Source organism: Salvelinus namaycush, chromosome 32, assembly GCF_016432855.1.
Source record: "Salvelinus namaycush isolate Seneca chromosome 32, SaNama_1.0, whole genome shotgun sequence".
Classification (NCBI taxonomy): domain Eukaryota; kingdom Metazoa; phylum Chordata; class Actinopteri; order Salmoniformes; family Salmonidae; genus Salvelinus; species Salvelinus namaycush.
This window is the reverse complement of record NC_052338.1, coordinates 6,674,784-6,695,462: the sequence shown is the minus strand read 5'-3', so window position 1 is coordinate 6,695,462 and position 20,679 is coordinate 6,674,784. Positions and strand designations below refer to the sequence as shown.

The following is a 20,679-nucleotide window of genomic DNA, read 5'->3' as shown; positions in this document are numbered from 1 at the left end:
GGATCTGATAGAGCCTGAGACACCCAGCCCTGAGAGGGTGGAGAGGATCTGATAGAGCCTGAGACACCCAGCCCTGAGAGGGTGGAGAGGAGGATCTGATGGAGCCTGAGACACCCAGCCCTGAGAGGGTGGAGAGGAGGATCTGATGGAGCCTGAGACGCCCAGCCCTGAGAGGGTGGAGAGGAGGATCTGATGGAGCCTGAGACACTCAGCTCTGAGAGGGTGGAAAGGAGGATCTGATGGAGCCTGAGACACCCAGCCCTGAGAGGGTGGAGAGGAGGATCTGATGGAGCCTGAGACGCCCAGCCCTGAGAGGGTGGAGAGGAGGATCTGATAGAGCCTGAGACACCCAGCCCTGAGAGGGTGGAGAGGATCTGATAGAGCCTGAGACACCCAGCCCTGAGAGGGTGGAGAGGATCTGATAGAGCCTGAGACACCCAGCCCTGAGAGGGTGGAGAGGAGGATCTGATGGAGCCTGAGACACCCAGCCCTGAGAGGGTGGAGAGGAGGATCTGATGGAGCCTGAGACACCCAGCTCTGAGAGGGTGGAGAGGAGGATCTGATGGAGCCTGAGACACTCAGCTCTGAGAAGGTGGAAAGGAGGATCTGATGGAGCCTGAGACACCCAGCCCTGAGAGGGTGGAGAGGAGGATCTGATGGAGCCTGAGACGCCCAGCCCTGAGAGGGTGGAGAGGAGGATCTGATTGTTCATGGTGTTGAAGGTATTGGATAGATCTAGGAGGATGAGAACAGAGGAGAGAGAGTCAGCTTTGGCAGTGCAGAGAGCCTCCGTGACACAGGGAAGAGCAATCTCGGTTGAGTGACCAGTCTTGAAGCCTGACTGGTTAGGGTCAAGAAGGTCATTCTGAGAGAGATAATGAGATAGTTGGTCAGAGAGAGCATGCTCAAGTGTTTTGGAAAGAAGAGGAGGGATACCGGTCTGCAGTTCTTGACGTCAGAGTCGACGAGCGTTTGCTTTTTGAGGAGGGGAGCGAATCGGGCCATTCTGATGTCTGATGGGACGCAGTCAATGATCAGGAATGAGTTCATAAGGGAAGTGAGCAATGGGAGGTCTCCAGAGATGGTCTGGAGAAGGGTATGTGGTCGAGCAGGCAGGCTGTCGGGCAGCCGGACCTCAATAGTTGCAGGATTTATAGGCTGAGTGAATGAAGAGCAGATGTCTTCAGCTTTCGTTTCAAAGATGTTGACAAAGTCGTCCGCAGAGAGGGACAAGGGAGAAGGTGGAGAATTAAGGAGGGAGGAGAAGGTGGAGAAAAGTTCCCTAAGGGTTAGAGACAGAAAGTGGCTTTAGCAGTTGATACAGAGGAAGAGAAGGTAAAGAGGGAGTGAAAGGATGATAGGCCGTCCACAAGTGTAGTTTTCCTCCATTTTCGCTCAGCTGCCCACAGCCCTGCTCTGTAAGATCGCAATGAGTCACTCAGCCACAGAGGCCCGTGCCGGCCGGGAGGAAAGGTGAGGGAGAAGAGAGGAAAATCTCCCCTCAGGAGACATTAGCAGCCCTGTGCCACCACCGCAACGAACAGATGCTCTCGGGCTGTGAGGGGAAATGTAGTCAGATGAAGAGAGAGCAGCTGGAGTAGCAGTGTTCTCTGGGGTGATCCATGTCTCCATCAGGGCCAAAAAGTCAAAGGACTTAAGGGTAGCATAGGCTGAGATGAACTCTGCATTGGTGTAAACACTGCCAGAGAGCAGGAATTCCACATAGGTTGTGCGCGCACTGTAAACTAAATTAGAAGGGTTGCAGCCAAGGGGTGGGGAGCGTCTGTAAAGCGAGAGGAGCAAATGGGTACAGAAAACACACACACACACAGATGCCAAAGAGCAAAATGAGATCTGAAAATAACTAGGTAAGATATTTAAGTGAGAGAGTGGTGTGGAGCCTTCCTCTCTTTCCATCCTCGAATAACTCGACAGAACAAAGAACCGTCTTTGTTTCGGCGGCAGTCTTAGTTTTGCGACGAGACCGCTGCTGACATGGATGCCGTTTACAGCTGCCGCTGAGAAAACAGGGGAGACTGAAGCACTAACATGAATTGCCCTGCCAACAGCTATTCCAACTGCCATATTGGATACACCATTTGGAAAGTTCAATTAATTCACTCATGTGGTTTCTTATCCCCAACTTCTTCCTTCCACCTGCACTAATATGAGAGAACAAGTCTTCAAGTTTTCGGACAAGTCTACAAAAGCTTGTATTCGAGTCATTTGAGATCCATTTAAACTGAAAGAAAAAAGAGATACACACCAACAGAAGACGGCTTCTAAGTATTGAGCCTCATTGAACCCCAGGTGTTTTGTTCAGTTCTTTAGTGTGGTTCCTTCCTTTACCTGACAGAAGAGCAGGGTGTAGTGGGACTTGCACTCATCCGAGCAGAACTCCTCCATCTTGCCTCCGTACTGGCCTGTGACGGCCTCCTGCGCGGTAGAGGCGCAGTAGGCACAGGTTCTGCAGTGTTTCCCCCAGCGCTTGGTCAGGTCGTGCTTGTAGAGCAGCTTACAGCCTGGATATGGAGGAGAGAAGAGGGCGAGAGACAGGGAAATGTGTCTTTATACACCAAGGTGCGAACTCCTGGAAGTAGCAGGCCTATTAAAACATGTACGATCTCCATCCGCACCTTCACTGCAGAAGGTGTAGTCCCTATTGTTGATTCTCTTGACCTCCTTGGCCGGCTTCTCAATCTTGCAGTACTCGCAGCGCGCCATCTCGTAGTTGATCTTTCTGTACTCCTCGGAACAATTTACTGAACAGAGGAATACCACCTTATCCTGTAGGGTTGCAGACATACATTCAATCAACTCTAGAGCAGCATAAACAGAGGCTGTCAACAGAGGGGAGGTGTGTTTGTGAGAGGGCGAGAGAGTTCAACAAAATGGAGGAAGATGGAAACGCAAAGAGAAGAGAAATGAGGGGGGTAGAGAGAGAATTTAAATACAGTATAGGTACCTTGAACTGAATGAGCTCGGGCTTGGAGGAGAAGAGGCGGTGGCACTGGAAGCAGGGCAGTCTGGTCCCTTGGGATCCCCTGTCCATGGTCTGGCCCGGGGCCGCGGGGGGAGCTGTGGTCCCTGTGCTCGGGGTCACGTTCATCTGGCTCTGGGAGTTGCTCTTATTGAACTGATCCTACAGGCCACAGAAATATTATAACATTGTAGTGTCAGTGCAGGACAGCAAACAGAACTTTGTACAACGTACATGTTTTAATAAACAAAGCGTAAAATATCAAAAGCAAGCATTATTAGAGCCTCGATTAATATCATTGAAGGTCATTAAGTTGCCGCCCTTTAAATAGTTCTACTCGAATTAACGTTTCAACTGAGCTACTTCATTAACCCAGAGGAGGCGTTACCTGAAAGGTGACGACACAGTTCATGGTGCAGAAGTTCCGGATGGAGCCGTCCGACATGGCCAGGTGGAAGGAGGGCACCGTCTTCTGACCACAGGTGTTGCACTCTACCTGAGCACCTAGGTTGACACGAAAGGAGGAGAGGGAGTGTTATGAATGTATATGCATATGAGCGAGTGAGCGAGAGGAAGGTGTATATGTTGCTGAGGTGGTTAGCCTAGCTATACCTGAGGAGCTGACGGTCTGTACTTTGTGGGCTGTAACACAGCCAGTAGAGCAGAACATCTCCAGCTTGCCGTCAGAGTCGGCGCTGTCGACCATCTCCACCGGTGCGCGGAAGTTGCGGCACATAGTACATGCCACAGTCTTCTTAGCTTTCTGAAAAACCAGACCGACCACAAAGGAAGAGCGAGTGAGTGCTTTTGCTTGATTTAACTTACAGGTAGATGGTTTTTATGTACTGGAGGCGATCCACCTCCGAAGAGCTTTGAGAGGAATTGAGAAAACAAGGGTGGCGGAAGCAAGGATTTGACAAATCGTAACATTTTTAGAAACAGCCCTAGTTTACAGTCCACCAGCTTCTTCTGACTGCGTGACCTGCATCTCAGGGATCAGATTCTTACCTGTTTGAAGGTGGTGACACAGCCGGCGCTGCAGAAGGTCTTGTTGACCCCCTGCACGACCAGCACGGTGACCTTGCCGTAGCAGTAGTTGTTGCAGCTCTGGCAGCTGTTCATGGACAGCTTGTTGGTGGAGCGGAAGCGTGTGAAGCACACCTCGCTGCACAGCCTGTGCATGCTGCCCTGGAAGATCACCTCGTGTTTACTCTGTGGGAGAGAACAAGGAGCTGATGTTGAGACGAGACAACGGAGGGGCAGGAATAAATATTTAAGGCAAAAGGAGTCCAGTTTTATACTTTAACCCACTAAAACCTACTATAGAAAAAGTCTGTCAATCAAAAATGGTTCACTTCCCTGTCAACTCTGACATTACCACTTTTATATTGCCAATTTTGTTACTCCTAGCAACGACCACACTGACACGCTCAGAGACGTTAAGTCCCTTACAATGCAGGCCTTTTTGCACATGCTGCACTTGACGGCCCCGGTTATGGTGGAGAGGGAGGAGGAGAGGGTGGAGACGGCAGAGTTCCTCTTGAAGTTGAAGGAGGAGAGGCAGGTCTGGCTGCAGAAGTCCTTCACCGTGCCCATGGTGTCCACAGGAGCTGTGATCACGTCCTTGGGGTTCGCAATCTCCCTGAGGGGGGGTGATAAGTTCTTAATTGATCTATGAACGTATTTTCGCTTACATTCAGTTAGCTCACAGTGCTTAACATTAAAATGCATGTGGAAAAATGTAGCACAGTGGAAGTCAAATGTGAATCATAGTGTAAGGCTAATAAGTACAAAAGGTAAATCAAATTATTTTTATTGGTCGTCACCTTGGGAGTTTGGTCCATTCCTTTATCTTCCATAAATAATTATCTACATAGCTACTCCATTGGCATGACAACAGCAGGACTCACTTGAGGCAGTAGTGGCAGGGTTTCTTGGCCGGGCAGGTGGCAGTCGTCTTGACGACGGACGGGGGGCTGTAGGTGGTGAGGCAGGACGTGGAGCAGAAGAGGTCCGAGGAGCCCTTCCTCTGGTAGGCCGTTTGGCCCTTCAGCAACACCTTGTTACAGGCCGAGCAGGCCACCCGCATAGCCATGGGCATCAGCGGCGGGATGGAGGAGGCGGCCGGGGTCAAGGGAGGCATCACAGTCTTGGAGAGGGCGGTCACTGGCGTGGATGCGGCTGTGAATAATAGAGAGAGAGGGATGGAGGTTGAGGGAAGAGAGAAATATATCATCTGTAAGGTGGTAAGCAGTCACTTTTTGCTCCTACAGAGCCTGTGGTAGACTATAAAGATCCACTCCACAGCCCAGGGATGATTCTGCCATGAAAATATATATATTTTTGGGTTGTTAAAAAAAACGTTATGGCCTCCCGAGTGGCGCAGCGGTCTAAAGCACATTGCAGTGCTAGAGGCGTCACTACAGATCCGAGTTCGATCCCGGGCGGCCGCAACCGGGAGACCCATGAGGCAGCGCACAAATTGCCCAAAGTCATCTGTGTTAGGGGAGGGTTTGGCCAGCCGGGAAGTCCTTGTCCCATCTCGATCTAGCGACTCCTTGGCAGGGTCGTGTTTCGGAGGACGCATGGCTCTCGACCTTCGACTCTCCCGAGTCCGTACGGGAGTTGCAGCGATGGGACAAAACTAACTACCAATATAATATTACAAAATTGGGGAGAAAAAGCACACTTTTTTAAAATTAAAACGCTTTCCGTGTAAACTTTAACACCTAAAACCAAATATAAAGTAGGTAGAAAAGATAATGTACCTACAGCGCCTTCGGAAAGCATTCAGACCCCTTGACCTTTCCCACATTTTGTTACGTTACAGCCTTATTTTAAAATGGATTTTAAAAATACTAAAAATCCTCAGCAACTTACACACAATACCCCATAATGACAAAGTGAAAACAGGTGCTTCGAAATTTTTGTAAATTTATTCAAAATACTAAACAGAAAATACCTAATTTACATAAGTATTCAGACCCCCATCCTGTTTCCATTGATAATCCTGGAGATGTTTCTTCAACTTGATTGGAGTCGACCTGTGGTAAATTCAACTGATTGGACATGATTTGGAAAGGCACACCTATTTATATATGGTCCCACAGTTGACAGTGCATGTCAGAGCAAAAAGGCACCGATCTGAGGAAGGGTACCAAAAAACATCTGCCGCATTGAAGGTCCCCAAGAACACAGTGGCCTCCATCATTCTTAAATGGAAGAAGTTTGGAACTTCCAAGACTCTTGCTAGAGCTGGCCGCCCGGCCAAACTGAGCAATCGGGGGAGAAGGGCCTTGGTCAGGGAGGTGACCAAGAACCCGATGGTCACTCTGACAGAGCTCCAGAGCTCCTCTGTGGAGATAGGCAAACCTTCCAGACGGACAATCATCTCTGCAGCACTCCACCAATCAGGCCTTTATGGTAGAGTGGCCAGACGGAAACCACTCAGTAAAAGGCACATGCAGCCTGCTTGGAGTTTGCCAAAAGGCACCTAAAGGACTCTGACCACGAGAAACAAGATTCTCTGATCTGATGAAACCAAGATTGAACTCGTTGGCCTGTACACTAAGCTTCACGTCTGGAGGAAAACTGGCACTATCCCTACGGTGAAGCATGGTGGTGGCAGCATCATACTATGGGGATGTTTTTCCAGCGGCAGGGACTTGGAGACTAGTCAGAATCGAGGCAAAGATGAACGGAGCAAAGTACAGAGAGATCCTTGATGAAAACCTGCTCCAGAGCGCTCAAGACCTCAGATGGGGACGAAGGTTCACCTTCCAACAGGACAACGACCCTAAGCACACAGCCAAGACAACACAGGAGTGGCTTTGGGACAAGTCTCTGAATGTCCCTGAGTGGCCCAGCCAGAGCCCAGATTAGAACCCGATCGAACATCTCTGGAGACCTGAAAATAGCTTTGCAGCAATGCTCCCCATCCCTCCTGACAGAGTTTGAGAGGATCTACAGAGAAGAATGGGAGAAACTCCCCAAACACAGGTGTGCCAAGCTTGAAGCGTCATACCCAAGAAGACCCGAGGCTGTAATTGCTGCCAAAGGTGCTTCAAAGTATTGAGTAAAGGGTCTGAAAACTTAGGTATGTGATTTCTTTAAAAAAAAAAAAAAAATTGCAAAAGTCTAAAAACCATTTTTTTTGGCATTATGGGGTATTGTGTGTAGATTGTTGATGGGAAAAAAACAATATAATACATTTTAGAATAAGGCTGTAACGTAACAAAATGTGGAAAAAGGCAAGGGGTCTGAATACTTCCGAAGGCACTGTATATTTTTTTTAATAACACAATCTTTGAGAACTATCAAATCACCAAAAAAAAGCTAGACATTCAGTGAGAATTGAAAATTCCCAAAACAATTAATTTAGCAGTATTCATTTTGTTAGTATGTTTGAGCAAAAGAACCCAGCACAAGCCATGGCAAAATGCATAGAATTACAGGAAATTAGCTTTAAAACCGCAAAAGTTTCTCTTAGCTCCATGGCAGAATATGTATAATCAAAGGAAACTTGCATTAAAACTGCACAAATGTATCTCAGCTCTATCTAGAACATTTTAAAATTGCAGGAAAATGGCTTAAGAATTTAACACCATCTCTAACCCCGCCAAAATAAGGGCCGTTAAAGTTCTCTGTAAAATTCGACGGCATGCCCCCTGCCACCCCCTAAGGCCCTATTTGATCCAGAAAAAAACCTGCAGCCAGGTTTAGACATTAAGGCAGTTTTTCTTAATCCTGGGGACACATTTTTCTTTTTGCCCGAGCACTACACCGATTCCACTAATCAGGTTTGCTGATGATTTGATTAGTGGAATTAGGTGTGTAGTGCTAGGGCAACAACCACAAAAATATGCATTCATTTGGGTCCCCAGGACCATGATTGTGAAACACTGCCTCAGGGCTTTGACTGTTGAGCGACCACTAACGTGTCCTGATGTGTACAAATATCAAAGTGCCCTGCTCACCGATTGGGGTAGGGGCGCCGCCCACAGAGAAGACGTTACTGATTTTCAACTCCTGTAAATAACAAAAAGGTGATATACATTTAACACGCACACAGAACTTGGGATAAAACACACACACAGCTTGAACTATATGCATTGATGTCAATAGACAAACCTTCAAGTAACAGACAACAGAAATGTCCAGTTAAAACTAGGCCAGCGAGTTTAGAGATGTCGTACCTCCGCGTCTGGTTCATCCTTGACGCCCTCTGTGAGGACTACTGGAGCCAGGGCCTGATCATACTCCTCATCTACTGGCTCATCCTTCACATTCACCATGGAGAGGGTGTCAACGCTGGTGGACACAGGCTCTGCTGTCGGCTGGGCAGACTGCAGAGAGCATTCAACAGCAGCATGCAACATTCAGCAAGAATTGTAGATGGAATCATGCAAGTTAATGTGAATGGTTACAGGCCATCTATTACACAGGTATTCTGACAAAGCCTTTCGCAACACACCTCGAAATCTTTAACACACATAAGCAGTGGCCACATATCTGCCAAACTTAAGCTTGTGTAGTCACTCGGGCGGAAATGAATTCACTCTATTCTATCGGTTGTGACGGAGAGAGGATACTCACATCCACAACTTTGACTGGCTGTCCTGTCACTCCATTCTCCAGCCCTGCAGGACTGTCAGAGCCTGCAGAAAAACAAGCAACCGGTCATTCAGCTTGAGAATGTATTATTATTATTCATTTTTTTAACAGTAAAACCATTACTGAGAAACAGAAGTGAACTCATTAGCAGCTGAATATTGTGAGGGACCACACTAACATTCAAGTATTCGGGTCATGTCTGAACACCATGCAGCCAAAGACGGTATATTCCAAAGACGGACTCTTGTGGCCTCTCACCTTTACTGTTCTGTGGGAGAATAGCTTCGCTAGAGGTGGGACTGGGGTGAAATGGTTTGACATCTTCAGAATTGTCCTCCTCCATAGGTGGAGACGAGCCGCTAGCCTCCTCAAAGCTGGTCTGCTCAGCAGGTTGCTCTGTGTCCTCTGTCGTGGAGACAATGTTTGAGAGATGGGATAGTGTGAGTAAGGTGACATGATTGATGTCTGAGGACTTTCGACACTTGGGCATTCCAGCAGCAATTGAGTGTCAAGCAAGATAGCAAAGGGTTTAGGGTTGCATCCCACCCGTAAAAACAAACAACCTGAAGAAATGAATTAAGCAAACTACGGAAACAATTGATAATCCTGATCCTAAACTTGAAAAGCCAACAAAAAGCTGCAGACAGGAGTCTTATTACCTGTATCCACAATAGAAGGCATGGAATCAGTGTTGTCCACTTGCCCGGTCTTCTCTATTTGCTTCTCTGTCAGTCCATCTGTCCCGGTGTCCATCTTCTCCACTTCATCCCCATGATCCAGGGAGTTACTGCTAAAAGCGTCCATGTCGCTTCCCTCTTCCACAGCAGTTATCACGGGCATCCCCTCCAAGTTGTGTTCCTCCTGCATCTGTTCATCCTCCACTTTGATAGCATTGACCTCCATCTCATCATCAGCATCCACTACTCCCATGTCCAGAGGTATGTCTGTGCTGTCTGTTTCACCATTAGTCTGTGAAGCATTTGTATTGCCTGTTTCTTCCACAGTCTGGGGTGCAGCGTCTGCACTGGCCGTTTCTCTTTCCGTCTGTGAACCATCTGCACTGGCTGTTTCTGAAGCATCCACGCTGGCCGCTTCTCTTTCCTTCTGTGAAGCGTCCACGCTGGCCGCTTCTCTTTCCGTCTGTGAAGCGTCCACGCTGGCCGCTTCTCTTTCCGTCTGTGAAGCGTCCACGCTGGCCGCTTCTCTTTCCGTCTGTGAAGCGTCCACGCTGGCCGCTTCTCTTTCCGTCTGTGAAGCGTCCACGCTGGCCGCTTCTCTTTCCGTCTGTGAAGCGTCCACGCTGGCCGCTTCTCTTTCCGTCTGTGAAGCGTCCACGCTGGCCGCTTCTCTTTCCGTCTGTGAAGCGTCCAAGCTGGCCGCTTCTCTTTCCGTCTGTGAAGCGTCCAAGCTGGCCGCTTCTCTTTCCGTCGGTGAAGCGTCCACGCTGGCCGCTTCTCTTTCCGTCGGTGAAGCGTCCACGCTGGCCTCTCCTCTTTCCGTCGGTGAAGCGTCCACGCTGGCCTCTCCTCTTTCCGTCGGTGAAGCGTCCACGCTGGCCTCTCCTCTTTCCGTCGTTGAAGCATCCACGCTGGCCGCTTCTCTTTCCTTCTGTGAAGCGTCCACGCTGGCCGCTTCTCTTTCCGTCTGTGAAGCGTCCACGCTGGCCGCTTCTCTTTCCGTCGGTGAAGCGTCCACGCTGGCCGCTTCTCTTTCCGTCGGTGAAGCGTCCACGCTGGCCGCTTCTCTTTCCGTCGGTGAAGCATCCACGCTGGCCGCTTCTCTTTCCGTCTGTGAAGCATCCACGCTGGCCGCTTCTCTTTCCGTCTGTGAAGCATCCACGCTGGCCGCTTCTCTTTCCGTCTGTGAAGCATCCACGCTGGCCGCTTCTCTTTCCGTCTGTGAAGCATCCACGCTGGCCGCTTCTCTTTCCGTCTGTGAAGCATCCACGCTGGCCGCTTCTCTTTCCGTCTGTGAAGCATCCACGCTGGCCGCTTCTCTTTCCGTCTGTGAAGCATCCACGCTGGCCGCTTCTCTTTCCGTCGGTGAAGCATCCACGCTGGCCGCTTCTCTTTCCGTCTGTGAAGCATCCACGCTGGCCGCTTCTCTTTCCGTCTGTGAAGCATCCACGCTGGCCGCTTCTCTTTCCGTCTGTGAAGCATCCACGCTGGCCGCTTCTCTTTCCGTCGGTGAAGCATCCACACTGGCCGTTTCTCCTTCCGTCTGTGAAGCATCCACATTGGTCGTTTCTCCTTCCATCTGTGAAGCATCCACACTGTCTGTTTCTCCTTCCGTCTGTGAAGCATCTACACTGGCTGTTTCTCTTTCCATCTGTGAATCATCGACACTGGCTGTTTCTCTTTCCATCTGTGAACCATCTACACTGGCTGTTTCTCTTTCTCTCTGTGAATCCTCTTCACTGGCCATTTCTCCCACAGTCAGCAAGGCATCTGTTATCATTTCTTCCACTGTCTTTGAATTCTCTGCATAGGATTCCTTCACAGTTTCTGAATTACCAGCATCCCCTGCCCCATCTATAGTTGAGGTACTTGCACTGACTGCATTGGTAGCATCATCCCCACTGTTTCCATCTGCCGAGGCTGTTGGTGCATTGCTGCGTGATGCTCCTGGGTCCACAGAATCCACTGATGCTCCAGCCTGAGATGGCTGCTCCATCTCCTTGTTTGGCTCACCTGTATGCTGAGTTAAGACAATATTCTATTAATAATGGTCCTATAAGTAGGGTCCTGAGTTTTTCATTACCACGTGACCTGACCAGGACAAAGTCAAGAACACAGTTAACAGACAGATCAAGTGTCATGGCTACTAAGGCTAATCTCGAACTCATGTTTACAATCAAATACCAACGCAGTGAGAACCAAATAGAACCAAGTTTGAGAGTGCAGTGTTTAAGTTTGTTGATTTTCTTGCGCGGGAAATGAAGGGGAGGGTCGATATAATTAACTACCTCGCTTGCAGAAGACATAACTAACTAGCTAGCATGAATTCAAAAACGTCAATTACCTCTGACTGGTCCGCTTTCTGGGATGCAGCCATGACTTGCTTCCAACGGCAAAAGACGACTAGCTCTTATTGTCACTCACTCACAATATAGGTCCACCAAAATATAATAAAAACGGAACAGAGGCTTGCTAGCCAACATGCATTAACTACTTCTGCCGCCTCCTTGTTGTGGGGAAAGCTAGCTAGGTAACGTTAGCCAGCTAGTGGCAACGATATGTAGCCAGCTAAAACGAGTCTTAATTTGAATTACCGAATAAGGTTCTTAAGCTTTGCCGTGCATATGACGTTAACTTCGGATATATCAATGCCGGTGAGTTATAACTTTACAGAAGTCAAGTCCTTTGCATTTTCACTCTGCACAGCTCCTCGAAGAAACTAGCGAAACATACATCTGCGTAAACATGGAAGACCTGGCTATGTCATTTCCTGATGCACATCCACATTGCTACACCTCAGTTCCGCCAACAAGAATAATGAAAGCAAATTTATGCTTGATCTGGCAATGCGATTCCGGAGGGTGTGGCATAATTGCGAAGCCTCAGGAGGCTTCAAAATCAAGCTCCACACCACATCTCTGTGCGCCTCCTAAATGTTGTAACAATGTAAAGGGCTCTGTACATGCCTGTAAAGCTCCGCAATGGCATGATGGTAGGTGGGGACGGGAGGTCATATAAACACAAACTTACTTCCTTGACAACAGCTTCGCTATGTGAAGCTCAAGAAGTATGAAATACCTGACTTCTGCAGAGGCCATATCACAGTAAATGCTGTATTTATCGGATTAACAATTTGTAACCTTTAAAAGACTGTACATGGTCAATCCAATGTCTGAACGTGACTTTTATTCTGAAAGATTCCAAAATCCGTGACCCAGAAGTACTTAGTTATTATTGCCTGCTTCACAGATGTGCTAAGCGGTCAAGAATAAATACCTACTTCTGGGTCACGGATTTTTGAAATTCTTCAGAATAAAAGTCCAATCCTGTATACTTTGTTAATTTTTGGCACAATTATCGATATTCTATACTAATTATCATACAAAGAATAATTAAAAGTATTTCTATAAGATATTGTCTTTTTTTTAAAGCCTAAATGGTCAACAATGTTTTTTTGTGTGTGTACTCCTATCATTTAACAACATTATCTGTACATTGTGTCGCAGTAAAAGGGGTACTCATGAGCACTTGTAGTTTCCAAATCCACAGAGTTAACACCCAGATGAGCGTCACTGCTCATTTGGCGGCCCTTATAGAGTGGCACATAAACTTAAAATCCAGTAGTTTTTTCATATTGGCCATACAGCGGCTGAATCTAGTTGTGATCCCTGCTAAATGGGAACATGTTGCTCGAGATGAATGTGACAGAAGAATATAATCAAACTAGATTAATTGTTGTAGTGCGCCCTTGTGTACAGCCTATGAAACGAGTAGGTCATAGGAGAATAACTTTAATCTAGTCTAATTATTAGCTTTGGTCGAACCAGGCTGCAAACCGTTCTGCAGCCTTGTGAAGCAGATGTGCATCAAGTTTGGAAAATGCGGGCTAGATATCCGGCAAAAAGTGAGTTAACCTTGTATCCTCATTTACCTGTTTATGTTTATTTATGTCTCTATACACACACACACACCCCATTATCTGCTCACTCACACATAACATGCATACATTTATATTGACTTTACACACCCACTCACATACAAGCTGCTGCTACTCTGTTTATCTTATATCCTGATGCCTAGTCACTTACCCCTATACATATCTACCTCCAGTATCCCTGCACATTATAAATATGGTATTGGAACTGACCCTGTTTATAGTATGCTTACTTACTTATTGTGTTCTTCATATTTCTTCTTATTTCTTGTTATTTTTTTTTCTAGTATTACATTGTTATTGATTATTGCATTGTTGGGTTTTGAGTTTGCAAGAAAGGCATTTCATTGTACTTGTGCATGTGACATTAAAACTTGAAACTTGAAAAACAACATATGGCAAAACGCACGTGCACCTGGTGGACATATGGCGTGACTGCGGCATCCCCAACTAGCGTTGCGTACTGCTCCATTGACAATGAATGACTTCCACCAGAACGTAAAGAGTTTGATACATCTGGTGAACATAAGGCTTAAAGCCAATTATGCTTAATCTGAAAATGTGGTCGGAGGCGCCATATGGATGGTGTGACGCAATTGCAGAGCCTCCGGAGGCATGTAGAGACCAACTTGAGCTCTGTACTACCCTGCACTGCGTCTCACAAAGACACGGAGGTTGGAACCAAAAATCTCAAATTTGGACTCATTCAACTAAAGGACAGATTTCCATCGGTCTAATGTCCATTGCTCGTGTTTCATGGCCCAACCAAGTCTCTTCTTTTTATTGGTGTCCTTTAGTAGTGGTTTCTTAGCAGCAATTCAACCATGAAGGCCTGATTTACGCAGTCTCCTCTGAACAGTTAATGTTGAGATGTGTCTGAACTCTGTCAAGCATTTATTTGGGCTGCAATTTCTGAGGCTGGTAACTCTAATGAACTTATCCCTCTGCAGCAGAGGTAACTCTGGGTCTTCCTTTCCTGTGGCGGTCCTCATGAGAGCCAGTTTCATCATAGTGCTTGATGGTTTTTGCAACTGCACTTGAAGAAACTTTCAAAGTTCTTGAAATGTTCCGTATTGACGGACGTTCATGTCTTAAAGTAGTGATGGACTGTCGTTTCTCTTTGCTTATTTAAGCTGTTCTTGCCATAATATGGATTTGGTATTTTACCAAATAGGGCTATCTTCTGTATACCACCCCTGCCTTGTCACAACACAAATGATTGGCTCAAACGCATTAAGAAGTTAAAGAAATTCCACAAATAAACTTTTAACAAGGCACACCTGTTAATTGAAATGCATTCTAGGTGACGGTTGGTTGAGAGAATTGGTTGAGAGAATTCCAAGAGTGTGCAAAGCTGTCATCAAGGTAAAGGGTGGCTACTTTGAAGAATCTCAAATATAAAATATATTTTGGTTTGTTTAACACTTTTTTGGTTACTACACAATTCCATATGTGTTATTTCATAGTTTTGATGTCTTCACTATTATTGTACAATGTAGAAAATAGTAAAAAATAAAGAAAAACCCTGGAATGAGTAGGTGTGTCCAAACTTTTGACTAGTACTGTATGTAATCGTCTTTGTATCTCAATCATTGTAATGTGGTTAACCTTAAAAATCTAAATTGAAAATGATTCAAATCTAAAAGATCAAATTCAATGAGAGAGCACCCTTAGATCATGGGAAATGGCATCACAATGATCGTTGCACTGAAATCATTCCCACGGTAAATGGCTAGGCCTCATATGCTATGAACCAACACACACCATTGCAGAGACTTTGTTATTACCGTCCGCAATTGATATGGTGAAAACAATGTGTTGGGAGGCAAAGGCACAGAAACTCACATCAATACCTTTGTCAGATAATATTGTTAAATGAAGAATATATGCAATTGCTAGCAATCAAGAGGAAACTCTGACTGAACGATTCAAAAACTCCCCAGCTAATGCTCTCCAAATGGACGTTAGCAGTGAGGGCCGAGATGCCCATGCATTGACTTTTGTTTGCTATACATGTCGTGGGATGCTATTCACAAGGACATATTGTTATATCTCGCGATTCCCGAGCATGAAACGGCACAGGGAATGTTCACTGTGCTGCGTGGCTATATTGACGGAAAAACAAATTCTGTTGTATCGAATGGTGGGCTTTTTCACAGATGGGGATCGATCTATGGCGGGACGGCAGGCAGGCCCCTAAACTATGGTTATGAATGTGTTTCCCTCTGCCTTATGGACGCATTGTATGATACACCAAGAGCAACTGCTGGAAAAACAGCTGAGCACAGAACTCAGAGATATACTGCAGCAGGTAACTTCAATTGTAAACTACATCAAACCACATCCACTGCGCACACGCCTGTTCGCAAAACTACATGGAGATATGGGATCAGAGCATGACACTGTTCTATTTCACACCAAGGCTTGGTGGTTATTAAGGGGGAGTGTTGGAAAGATGTTTCGCATTGAGCGTGGGACTGTTGCCAATCACAATTGATGTCAACAACAAAAAACACACACTTGGTTGACTTTCTGTGTAATGAAAATAAAATGTGTCTCTTTGCCTATGTAACAGACATATGGGAAACTGAATGAGCTGAACGCAAGCATGCAGAGGAAATACAAAAACATTCTACAGATGAGATACCGAATCAGTGGATTCAGACTGAAGAATTCTTATTGGGGGAGAGAGTCTTCAAAAGTGAACCGTGCCCCCTTCACTCAGCTGTCCATGTTTCTAACATAAAACAGCATCATTAGGCATAAGTTTCACCACATGAGTGATGACTGCTCACCTCCCACGCTTGGAAGAGTACTTTGGGGTCGACTTCCTAATCCGTTTCGACTGTGATCCAGGTTCAGTCAACATGCAGGTAAGTTAAATAAACAGCTGATTGAGCTGTCATGTGACCGAATGCTGCAGACAACGCATTCACGGGTCACTACCGAGGAGTTTTGGTTCCTGACTCAAAGGGAATACCGCGCCGTCTCCCTTTTAGCATTAAAACTCATGGTACCCTTCGCCAACTCATATCTGTGTAAAGCTGGATTCAGTGCTCTCGTCTGCATTAAAACCAAATATCGATCCAGGTTGGATGTGACAGCAGAGATTAGTACTGTCGAACCACGCCTCTTGACTTTGAGAAACTCCAACGCGACATCCATCAAACACACCCATCTCAATAGTGGTGGTGAGATAAGAGACTAATTTGTAATTGACAGTCTAGCCCCATGTTATAAGAACGGGATGGTGAGTTGAGAAGACAATCAGAAATACTGTTAGAATGTTTTTCAATTGACTACCATAGCCCCAAATAAAAAAGTCAACATTGGCCAGTGGAGACTGGTGGGAAGAGCTATAGGAGGACAGGCTCACTGTAATGGCTGGAATGGAATTAAAGGAACGGAGTCAAACGTGGTTTCCATATGTTTGATGTGTTTGCTACCATTACATTTACTCCATTCCAGCCATTACAGTGAGCACGTCCTCCTATAGCTCCTCCCACCAGCCTCCCCTGACATTGGTTGTTAATTACATCAACAAAAAACACATTGTTGCCGTCGCGAGAAATTTCAGATATCGAAATGGGGTCGTGGGCCAAAAAAGTTTGGGAGCCCCTGGTTTAGTTCTACAGTCTCAGCAGCCTGGATTGTTGCATTCTGGGCATTTTGAATGGATACTTGTGACACATTTTTGACACAGACACACCTGTCCACCTTATCCTCTCTAAGCCCCTTGGAACTTTTTTCACATTTTGCTGCCTTACATTTTTTTTGGGGGGGGGGGGGGTTTAAAGGGATGAAATAAAAAAATGACCCTACAGATCTCTACAACCTACTCCACATTTTTGAAGTGAAAGTAATTATGTCTCCACACCCCTGAGTTAATACTTGGTCGAAGCACCTTTGGCAGCCATTACAGCTGTGAATCATTTTCATTAAGATTCTACCAATTCTGCACAACTCTTAGGGCAACATATAGCCATTGTTTTTGTCAATAATGAGGCGCATTACATTTGGCTGGGAATCATTGATGGACAGCAATATTCAAACCGTGTCTCTGATTTTCAAACAAAGTACCCATAAGGGCCACTAGATGTCATAATATTAGATAGAAATACAAATACTAGATAGAACAGAAGGGTGTCCTGTATTCATGACAGCCCTAGTGGCCTGATACTTCCCCAACAGGTTACCTTAACCTTTATCTAGTTGTTTTCTACATTTCTGCTGGTTCTACATACTTGTGTATATACAGTGTATTTGAACACCCACTCAAGTTAGTAGATTTAGCTATTTCAGCCACACCCTTTGCTGACAGGTGTATAAAATCAAGCACATCGCCATGCAATCTCCATTGACAAACATTGGCAGTAGAATGGCCTTACTGAAAAGCTCAGTGACTTTCAAGATGACACCGTCATAGGATGCCACCTTTCCAACAAGTCAGTTTGTCTAATTTCTGCCCTACTAGAGCTGCCCCAGTCAACTGTAAGTGCTGTTATTGTGAAGTGGAAATGTTTAGGAGCAACTAAAGTTTGGTGGAGGAGGAATAATGGTCTGGGGCTGTTTTTCATGGTTCGGGATAGGCCCCTTTGTTCCAGTAAAGGGAAATATTAATGTTACAGCATACAATGACATTCTAGATGATTCTGTGCTTCCAACTTTGTGGCAACAGTTTGGGGAAAATCCTTTCCTGTTTCAGCATGACAATGCTCCCGTGCACAAAGCGAGGTCCATATAGAAATGGTTTGTTGAGATCGGTGTGAAAGAACTTGACTGGCCTGCACAAAGCCCTGACCTCAACCCCATCGAACACCTTTGGGAAGAATTAGAACCCCGACTGCGAGCCAGGCCTAATCACCCAAAAGCAGTGCCCGACCTCACTAAAGCGCTGAATGGAAACAAATCCCTGCAGCAATGTTCCAACAACTAGTGGAAAGCCATCCCAGAAGAGTGGAGTCTGTTATAGTAACAAAGGGGAGACAAACTCTATATTAATACCCGTGATTTTGTAATGAGAAGTTCAACGAGCAGGTGTCCATATAGTGTATGTATATACTGTTGTAACAGTGTTTTACTTTTCTACAACTTTTTAGAACCTTTAACGTTCTTATAAAATTGTTTAATTGAAGGAACTTGTATTTACAGGTACTGCACATTAAAAAGCTCATCAGTGGTTGGATTTATTTATTATTCTGTGACAAATTGCCAGTCCATACTCTATTCTATTCTGAGCCTACACATACACCTTGCCAAAAAAATAACTAGTGATCTAATTTCGAGCCTTTCCAACTTACAGTATTTTCAGGGTAAGAAGATTTGTAACACACTTTGAAAATGTAGAACTATCCAAGGCTCTTTTCAGTCTAAATGCCTGGGATCAACTGAAAGACCACCATACAAAGTGGCTTGCATAACCGAGCAGTCCTCAATCAAGACCTGTTGTTCCTAAATATGAAACTCCGTCCACTTCCTTAGTGGGTCGTGGAAAGTCACTTTATTTTTTCCAGGGGCCTAATCAGGGTGTATGTGAATCTCCCCCTGCTGGAGTTTCAGGGAAGTGATCTTACTATCCAGCTCGTCCATAAACCCTTCATCCACAGATTCACTGTCCCCCTCCTCCCCCTTTCCAAATCCTTCCGTGGGCAAGAATATGTGAAGCTGTGTGCGTGCTGGCATTGGAGCGGCGGGAGGCGAAGGTTGGCTGGGGAGGCTCAGGCAGGGCGTTCCTCTCACTGTTAGACCCTCCCCTTGTGACGACTGGCGGTACTGTATCACCAGAGGACGGAGCTCGCCTTGCTCCGTGGCCAGGGTCAGGCTTTGTGATCTGGGCTTCACCAGCTTTGGGTTGGGTCTGATGGGGTAGGAGAAGTGGGTGTACACTGGTCTGCTGCTCTGGCTTAGGTTATTTCCTACTACTGTGTCACAGGACATGCAGAGGGGCAGAGGTCGTTTCCGCAGAGGGTGACAGCGGTTGCGGGAAAACCCCTCGAACAAGGCTCGTTCTCCCGGGGTGAAGAGGGAGGGCTTGCTGATGCTGTGGGGAGAGCAGTCAGACAGGTGAAGGTGGGACAGAGGCAAAGAGAAACACTGATCAGCAACTACGGGGAAATAACATACATAAAACATACTGTAAAACTAGACATGACGGCGTAAAAGGTGAAATGTTGACACACTTTAAACATCCTTTAATCATTTGTGTATCAGGGGCCTGAACAGAAACAAACCAATTACATTCAAACAAGCATTTAAGTCCTACTCGGCCAAAGGAAGCAGTTGACCAGTGATACATTCATATTGTACATTTGTTGTCTTCATTGAGGAAATACAGTATCGAGTCTTGTTGAGATAGACAGTGTGAATTAAGTTGGTTAGTTATTCAAAACCTGCAATCTAGAGATGATTACATTAACTGACTGCAGCAGAACATGTGGAGTCAGGGGATGTGTGCTGCTGGGGAGTGTTTCCATTCGTAAGGTATTTAAGAGCCTCACTCAGGTTTCACATCCTATCCCCCAAGACACAAACACAGCATCGTTCCTGCACCACATTGTAGTTAGTGTCCCGAACAGAAACATATCCTCTTACACCTGAGATTTATGGAGGAAGGCTTCTGTTGTCAAAGCAAAGTGTATACAGTACCTAACTTGATACTTAATTGCTGGGAACTACACAATTTGCTTTGCTTCTTTCCAACAGAAGTTAAGTTGAGGCAATTAAATACAATTTCCAGACAAATCAGGAAATAATCACCATATCTAATCAATTCACTGTATGATAATGTATTATGCATCAATATCACAATATTTTTCAGATAACAATGTGTCTTTTGAACATTGCACCAATGAGAATACAGCACAAAACTCACGTATAAAGAGTTCCTCCATTATATCTGGTTCGCAATTAAGTCCTCCAATAACAAGAAGAATGCATTCAGCAGCCAAGGCTATAGTGGTTGCATGGGACCCAGGCTGGTCCTAGAAGTACGGGTATCAACTTACCTGAGCAGAGTCATGGTGGTCTGCCTTTGCGGGGCTTTAACGGCAGCTAGGGAAGGCAGTCGGACAGTGTCACTTTGCCGTGTCCCATTGGGCTGAGCCAGAGGGGGCACAGAGTTGGACTGGAGGTAGGTTCGGACTCGAGCTCTGCTCCTCTGCATGGCTCTCTGGTTCCATAGCCCACCGGCATCCAGACTCAGGCCAGGACGGGCTCCGGTGGTGCTCATGTCTCCAGCGGACTGCACAGGCCCGTCTCAGTGTGTGCACTGGCACCCCTGGGGGTGCATGCAGCCAGGTGAGGCTGATCAATGATTCATGCCCATTAAAGATGCATCGATGAGGCAGGCCAGGTGGATGCCAGCTACTTTATTCCCTCTACCCTTCTTCCAGGGGTCAACTTACACAGGTAGGTGCAAGTGGCTATGATTCACCTATTTATTTTACCAACTTCAGAAGTAGACAAATATTGCAGGG

The 20,679-nt window shown here is 46.2% G+C and overlaps 1 protein-coding gene across 1 annotated transcript in view; it reads right to left on the bottom strand.

Annotated features, from left to right (window-relative positions):
• LOC120027180 (zinc finger MYM-type protein 4-like) overlaps positions 1-11,998 on the bottom strand; it is a 28,952-nt gene extending 16,954 nt beyond the window's left edge. The window contains exons 1-14 of the mRNA XM_038972052.1: positions 11,615-11,998; positions 9,253-11,290; positions 8,852-8,998; positions 8,576-8,637; positions 8,176-8,325; positions 7,957-8,008; positions 4,891-5,161; positions 4,433-4,622; positions 3,989-4,192; positions 3,593-3,743; positions 3,369-3,484; positions 2,966-3,142; positions 2,637-2,787; positions 2,350-2,522 (exon numbers count right to left, since the gene is read on the bottom strand). Coding sequence (XP_038827980.1) covers positions 2,350-2,522; positions 2,637-2,787; positions 2,966-3,142; positions 3,369-3,484; positions 3,593-3,743; positions 3,989-4,192; positions 4,433-4,622; positions 4,891-5,161; positions 7,957-8,008; positions 8,176-8,325; positions 8,576-8,637; positions 8,852-8,998; positions 9,253-11,290; positions 11,615-11,647 — 3,915 coding nt within the window. The 5' untranslated portion in view covers positions 11,648-11,998. The remainder of the gene's footprint in view (positions 1-2,349; positions 2,523-2,636; positions 2,788-2,965; positions 3,143-3,368; positions 3,485-3,592; positions 3,744-3,988; positions 4,193-4,432; positions 4,623-4,890; positions 5,162-7,956; positions 8,009-8,175; positions 8,326-8,575; positions 8,638-8,851; positions 8,999-9,252; positions 11,291-11,614) is intronic.
• Positions 11,999-20,679: the final 8,681 nt, after the last annotated feature.